This window comes from Empidonax traillii, unplaced genomic scaffold (assembly GCF_003031625.1).
Source record: "Empidonax traillii isolate 1590-97213 ecotype Southwest subspecies unplaced genomic scaffold, ASM303162v1 scaffold1918:size50038, whole genome shotgun sequence".
Lineage (NCBI taxonomy): Eukaryota > Metazoa > Chordata > Aves > Passeriformes > Tyrannidae > Empidonax > Empidonax traillii.
This window is the reverse complement of record NW_020957111.1, coordinates 39,452-46,945: the sequence shown is the minus strand read 5'-3', so window position 1 is coordinate 46,945 and position 7,494 is coordinate 39,452. Positions and strand designations below refer to the sequence as shown.

The window sequence follows — 7,494 nt, the reverse complement described above, 5'->3', positions numbered from 1 at the left end:
GGCCTTCGCCACAGACAGGGCTACGCTCCAGGCTGATGGAATATCTCATCCATCAGCAGCTCCAGGGATCTGCAGCAGCAGCACTGCGGGAGGAAGGCAGAGACAAGCCAAGTGGAGAAGGAGCTGCTTGGGCTTGTTGGGAGCAGAGGCTGCAGAGCCCTGGCAGGACGCAGCAGGTGGGAGCTTCCTGAGGTGCACAGGCTGCCATCCCTGTCTGCCTAAAATAGCTTTTAACATGAAGGGAGGTTCGGGTGGGTGCGGGAGTGCTGGCTCTCCCCAGCTCCTCCCTTGCCGAGAGCCCGTCTACACTGCCGTCTGTTCCTGTGCCGTAGCTTCATTGTGCTTTATTTGTCATCCTCCAGCACATATGCTAACAGCTCCACTGCCTGGCACTCGCAGAGGGTGGATTTAGCTCTGATTCAGGCACAAACAAACACTCACTCAGGGCAGTGCTCTCTGCCTCTCACCATCCCCACCTCCCCACTCTGCCTCGAGGAAGGGAGACAGGCAGGTGGTTGGGCTTGACGAGCTCGGCAGGTCCCTTTCAACTGAAAGTAATTTATTTTAGTACTCAATCCTATCCTGTTCTATTCCACTATTCTAATCTATACATCTATTGTATTCTTTTCTATTATTCCATTCCATTTCATTCCTGCAGCCTCTGCCATGGCAAGCACGAGGTAGGAGAAGAACAGCCACACTTCAGTTTGGGATATACTGAAAGCCATCCCAAAGGAGAACAACCATGAGAAAAATCACCACCAAGGAGAGAACCAAATGTGAGGGACTTTTTGTACTGGCCAGACAGGCCCCAAAACCTGCACAGCTGTGGCAGCTGCTGTCCCTTCTCCTTGGCATCAGTTCTGGGAAGCCAAAAGTGCAATCCAACTGTTTCCTTTGGTGCAATCGTGTTTACTTAAACAGAACACGCTTGTTCTTTTTACCTGGGGCACAGCAGGGACAGTCACCCAGGAACATTGCTTACACACCAGTTCTCAGCCTGCAATTCCAGACAGAGCTGTGACTGCAGGGGATTCTGTCCCTGCTCACTCAGCAGGGCCACCCTCCAAAATGTCTCCCTTTGCCCCAGGCAGGGCATGAGGGAGATTCCTGCCTGGACTGAGCACACTGGGGGCAGAGGCTGTGGTGGGGCAGGGATGACCACCAGGCAGGGGTGTCCCAGTGGCCCTGGCTGCACTGGAACACTGTGTTTCGAAGGAGGAGAACCCATGGGATGCCTCAAGCTGAACTCCCCTTCCCTGGAGCATTCCCTGTTACCACTGGCAAACAGCAGCAAACCTTCCACCCGTGTTCCCAAATCAGGTAACGCCCACTGGACGTGACTGTACAGCCCTCAGAGAAGGCCATGGCTCAAACCACCATGTGCCTGAAACACGGAGCCTTCTGCAGAAAACCACAGCAAACAGGGGGACTTTGACAGGAGGAAGGTGTGTGCAGCCTCAGGTAAACGTTTTGTGTGCCCTCACAGTGCAATCTGGTGCTCTCTGAAAGGGAAAAGTCTCCAGACCCGTATTCTTCAGGAGCGCTGTGAAGCATCAGTAATAAGTCATCTTTGGCAGGAATATGTGAACAGCATCCAGGGAGGGAGAACTTCATCAGAACAGAGAAATCCTTCCAGCCTGCCTTTGGTACAACTCCAGCCAGCCTGAAATATCCCTAAAGGCTCTGCTCCCTCCCCTCCTCAGAGCCATCCTGACCTGTCTCGGGCAAGGTACCTAGGTTACATGTTCCTGGGCCACTGTTTTGCAATGTTATTTATTTTTGTACGGGGTTTTCCAATTCAAGGGGTTTAGATGGGTATTTGCTGAGCAAAATGGGCACTTGCCCAGCAAAAAGCTGCCTCGATTACAGCAATTTCCTTCCCTGCCCCATTAGTGAAGCAGGACTCTGTTACTGCCTGGATGCCAGGTGCAAGCAAGCCCCACAGGATGTACTTTCACCCAGTAATTAATTACCTAGCACTTATCTAATTAACCAGAGTTTCCATCTACCATTCCCAGAGGCCAACAGCAAATGCCAGATTCTGCCCCTCCCAGCCACTGCCTAAAATATCTTCCAGTGCCACATCCTCTGTCACTGGGACAGGTAGCAGGACCAGTATCTCCAGTCTCCTCCCGCTCCTGAGGGAGCATCCCAGTCCTCTCAGCCCCAGGAGCACTCTGGCTCCCCCTGATCGAGACTGGAGCAACCCTGGCCACACAGCGTCCTGATGGGCTCCTGGGCTGCACTGGGGTGGTGGGACAGCGAGAGCAGACACTGCTGCCTGGGCACTGCTGAGAGTGAAGGCAGGAGCTGTTCTGAGCTGGGCTGGAGGTTGGCTACAGTCCAAACTCTGTCTTTGTGCACCCCAAAATGCAGGGAAGTTCAGATTTGCATGACTGGGGCCAGGGAATGGCACCTCTGGCAGCAGTGTGTGGGACAGGAGCAGTGTGTGGGACAGGAGCAGTGTGTGGGACAGGAGCAGTGTGTGGGACAGGAGCGGTGTCAGGACAGGAGCGGTGTGTGGGACAGGAGTGGTGTGTGGGACAGGAGTGGTGTGTGGGACTGGAGCTGTATTTGGGACAGGAACAGTGTCCAGGACAAGCAGTGCTCCCCGGTCCCGGGGCCCAGGGAGGCAGAGCCGAGGGTGGGAGCGCAGTGACAGCTTGGACGAAGCCTGTCACCCAGGGTGCACATGTGCACCCACGTGCCCGCCCCGCTGGCCAGAGGGCACACGGTCCCGGCCCTGGGGCCAGCAGGTCACCGGCCCCGCCACTGCCACTCGAGGCCAGCAGTGACGCAGAGACAAACAGGCACAAACCCCACACCCGAGGGGCCGCAGGGAGCGGGCAAAGGGGACAGGTCACTGCTGACCTTGGGAACCACTCGAAGCACAGGAGGTATTTAAGCCCCTGCAGAGCCCCTTGAAACCTCTTCTGAGCTCCAAACCCCGAGGGCTGAGGACACAGGGGGTGGTTTCCTTACCTTTTCAGCAGGGGACCACTTTCAGCTGACTGGTAGAGCCACTATGACTGAAACAACGGGTTACTCAGGGTGAGTAACAGGGGAACGTTTGAATTTGTTTTAATCAGACAAGAAAAATGTTCTCTGGGTTTTGTTTAAGCCTCGTTTATAAAACCTACCTGCACTGTTCTTTAGGTTTTTTCCCATCTCTTACAGCAGGTGGGAAGGGACAGCAAACCTGCCTCCTGCTGCCTGCAGAGTCTGGATTTAACTTGCACCCATCCCGCCAGGCAGTTATTTGGGACAATACAAGTGTGAAACCCTGATTTGCTAAGAGCTTAATAAGCTGTCACATACACAGAACAGCACAGCACGTTGCCTTGGGTAGTGCTGGCAGACCTCTGTAAGGGAAAGAGCTAAAACTGCCATTGACAAAGTTGATAAATACCGAGAAACGTTTTTTTACCAAACACACAGATACAACAGAGGTGTCAAAGAGGCTGCCTAGAGCAGAAAGGCAGCTGCCCCAGATTCCACACAGAGGTGGCTTTTCTCTGTCCCATCCCTTCCATGACAACAGGGTTGTGAGTACCCTGGTGGGTACGTGCCCTGTCCTGCCCATTCCCATCCCTGTGGGCAGTGCTCAGCGCCCCGAGCCATCTCCTCCCTGTCTCCCTGCAGGAGTGGGTTTGTCCACGTTAAAAACCCACACTTGGACTCGATGGAGGAGGACGTCCTGTACCACTTGGACTTGGGAACGAAGACACACAACCTGCCAGCAATGTTTGGGGATATAAAGGTAAAGAGCAGGTGGAAAAATGAGGCAGCAGTTTTCCCCCTCCACAGGCTCTCCAGCCCCCTGTCCCACAGCCCTGCTGGCCCATGCCAGGGCCCCCCTGCTGCCGATGCTCCTGCCAGGGCTGTGTCTGGCTGCTCTGCAAGGGGACTCAGCCACCCAGGGCAGCCTGGGCAGGGAGGTTGTTTGTCCTTGCTTGTTTTGGGCAGAAATCCCAACAGAAAATGATCCTTTTAAAAACCTGTAGCTCCGTAAAACCTGATTTTATCTTGGCCCCATGTTGGAGGACAGACGGAGGAGGCATTTGTCCAAAGAGTTTGATCATCATCTACTGGAGACAAGGGGAGGAGGATGTATTATTTTTGTCTGAGACCTGCTGTCAAAACCAGCCTGTCACGATGGCATCCGCTTCCATTTCAAAGCGGAGCCTTTCCCCAGTGGTGCGGGGGAAGAGCTGCAGCGTCCGGGGCTGGAGCAGCCTGGCACAGCCCCAGCACAGCCCCGGCACAGCCCCCCCGTCCTGCACCCTGCCAGCAGCAGCAGCAGCAGCACTGCCCTTGCAGCCAAATGCTCAACCCCCTCCTACCTTCAAGGAGCGTTTTTTCCTTTAATATGTTAAATTTGTCCTTTTTCCTCCCGTCTTTGCGGTCTCTGTGCCATCAGCAGCGGTCAATCATTGCAGTCGGCACTGTCCACAGAATAAATTCAGAGACGAGCTCCTCCTTTGCTGTGCTGTCAGTGGGGACACTAACAATAAATTTGCCGAGTTATTTGAGATTTTCTTGCCTGAAACTGATATCCAAGTAAGTCCATGCAGCCCTACGGCTGCCTGGACCCAGCACAGTCACCACCCTGATGGAGTGACAGCCTGGGTTTCATGTTAACCCCTGGTTTTGGGAACCTCAGTTGTCCCGATGTCCCTTGACTGCCGCCAAGGGAGCAGCATCTCGCTGCTTTCTCCGGGGAGACGCGTCTGGCGCAGCCACCGCGGCCACATCCAGCCCGACTCTTGTCCCCGTTTTAGCTGAGCAGGACCAACACAGCTCTGTTTCATTTGCAGTTCGTGTGCGTGGGCGGCAGCCCCAACAGGATGAGGGCGTTCGCGCAGCTGATGCAGCGGGAGCTGGGCCTGGCGGGCGCCGGGGAGGAGCTGCGGGACATCTGCGCTGGCTCGGACCGCTACGCCATGTACCGGGCAGGGCCCGTGCTCTCCATCAGCGTGAGTTTGAGTTTGTGTCCCTCTCCATCAGCGTGAGTTTGAGTCTGTGCCCCTCTCCATCAGTGAGTCTGTGCCCCTCTCCATCAGTGTGAGTCTGTGTCCCTCTCCATCAGCGTGAGTCTGTGCCCCTCTCCATCAGTGAGAGTCTGTGCCCCTCTCCATCAGTGTGAGTCTGTGCCCCTCTCCATCAGTGAGTCTGTGCCCCTCTCCATCAGTGAGTTTGTGCCGCTCTCCCCGTGCCGCTCCGTGGGGCTCACGGCAGCCAGACACCGGGGTCCTGTCCCTCCCACCCCTCTGCCTCTCCCAGTGCCAACCGGCAGATTTTTCCCCCCTTTTCGGCGTTCAGCCATTACCACCCGTGCAACCTCTGAACCGTGGCAAAGCTGCTTCTGTTTGAATAACATTCCTCGGCACCCTGCAGGCTCCGTTTGGAAAGTGCCACATTAACAGACACACACATTCTGCTCAGCTTGGGTCTGGCAGTTTGAGAGGCAAAGACCACTTCCCACCACGCATGAACCATGAAATGTTGCTGGGAGCATTACATTGACACAAGCTCCAAAATAAAATCCTGCTTTACTATTAATTACTCTCTCAGAGCAGGATTTTTGGCACCGCACAAAGGGAAAAGCAAACACAGGCTGTGTTTGGGAGAGTCCTGCCGTCATTTCTTCAGGCACGAGATCAGTCTGAAATGTGATTCACAGGAGATGGAGCCACTCACACAGCAGAGCTCACGCCTGGTCCCTCTGACAAAACCAAACCAATCCTGACCAAGGGAAAAACCTGAGGGAATCAATCCGATCGGATCCAAGGGGAAGAATCCCCACAAGATGTGCTGTTCCTCAGCCTGGCAGCAGCAGTGCCACAGCCAGAAGCAAACCCTTGCTGAGCTCGAGGCTGTGCACCAGCACCATCTCTGGCCAGGGCAGGAGCCCTTGGCCCATCCCTGCAAGGGGACACAGGGCAGAGCTCTGGCTGGCCCGAGATGCATCGTGTGGAGCCGCTGCCAACATCACATTTCTGCAAGTTGCTTAGAAACACAACTGAGCTCAAACATACAGGGGCAGGAACACAGATTCCTGCTCTGAATATTTACCATGAGAATGAATTTTTTAGGCATTGGCAAATAACCCAGGCTGATGTTCCAGAATAACAACATGCAAAAGGTTTCATATTTAAAATATGATACAAGGACAACAGAGCACTGGTCTCAGAGCCAACAGAAAGGAGACAAAGCAACACTAAAACTGGCTGTGTAAAAGTTAATTAACTAATTAACAGAGCTTCCACATGTGCTTCCTTCAGGTTTTTGAACATGATAGTGAAACCAAAAAATTGTGAGGCATTTTAAAGGGTAAAAAGCAAACCCCATGGAACCAAACACCTTTTGTTCTTAAAGGTTAAGCTGAGGAAAGGATGTCAGTCTAGCAACAGAGCAGAAAAGAGATGACCAAGTGAGGGAGGGCTGGCCAGAAGCAGCTCCAGACCTGCAGAACATCTGCCAGCCCTGGGGAGCAGCAGCAGAGATGGGAGCAGGGCAGCACTGTCCGTGGAGGACGGGAACTGGCCAGTGCCAGCGGTGGGGAGCTGGCAACCAGGCAAGGGCTGGGGACAGAGGGACACCAGGGCAGGGGATGTGAGCCAAGAAGCAGGACAGGTGGCCTGCAAGGCGTGCAGCAAACTCCTGACCCTGCAACCTGTCCTTACTGAGGGACACGAACCCTTCTGTCACCCTTGGTGCCCAGCAATGTGGTGGAGATGCTCTGGCTTGGGGCAAGGACAGGCTGGAAGGCACTCAGAGAAGTGGAGGCTCTGGTTGTCCTTGCTGAAATTCATCATCCCAGAGCACAAGCAAGACATGACAGAGTCTGAGCCAGCACGTGGCATCAGGACAGCAGTGCAAGGGGAAGGTCTTGGAGCATTCAGCTGTTAGGACATTCGTGGAGACCTGTCTGGAAAGAGAGGCACCATTCGTGCACCTGCACAGGGTCCCCAGGGATGAACACCTTCCCTACCGATGAGGAGAACCTTTAAATCATCAAGGGGAGGAGAAAAGGGTTAGACACTTTCACTGGGACAGGCTACAAAGACCCTGAGATGTCTCTTCCCCCTTAACAAAATCGCTGTTGCAATCACCAGGGGAAAAGGTCCCAGTGTAACCCTGAGTTTGCTGCAGTCACGTACCTGTCCCCTGCTGCAGCCTCACAGGCACTGACATTTCTCTTTTCTCTCCTTCCAACAGCATGGGATGGGCATTCCTTCCATCTCCATCATGCTTCACGAGCTGATCAAACTGCTGCACCATGCGAAATGCCGGGACGTTACCATTATCCGCATCGGTACTTCGGGAGGCTTAGGTAAGCGATTCGTGGTCTTCCTTCAGAGCAAAACAGCTTTATTAAAACAAATTCCAGCAATAGGTCATGCAGTTCTGAGCTTTACCATTGTCAGGTCTCCAAATATCCCCAGTATCCTGGCTTGTGCCAGCACTGGTGTGGCAATAGGACCAGGG

The 7,494-nt window shown here is 54.2% G+C and overlaps 1 protein-coding gene across 4 annotated transcripts in view; it reads left to right on the top strand.

Moving 5' to 3' along the window:
- The first annotated feature begins 2,886 nt into the window (after positions 1–2,886).
- The window catches only part of UPP2 (uridine phosphorylase 2), an 8,723-nt gene continuing 4,115 nt past the window's right edge, over positions 2,887–7,494 (top strand). Inside the window, exons 1-4 of one of the 4 annotated variants that reach the window (XM_027909027.1) lie at positions 2,888–3,054; positions 3,646–3,763; positions 4,821–4,979; positions 7,225–7,339. In XM_027909027.1, coding sequence (XP_027764828.1) covers positions 3,029–3,054; positions 3,646–3,763; positions 4,821–4,979; positions 7,225–7,339 — 418 coding nt within the window. In that variant the 5' untranslated portion in view covers positions 2,888–3,028. Of the gene's footprint in view, positions 3,055–3,645; positions 3,764–4,820; positions 4,980–6,522; positions 6,581–7,224; positions 7,340–7,494 lie in introns of those variants that run through there. The other 3 variants (XM_027909028.1, XM_027909030.1, XM_027909031.1) reach the window with 3 other exon arrangements.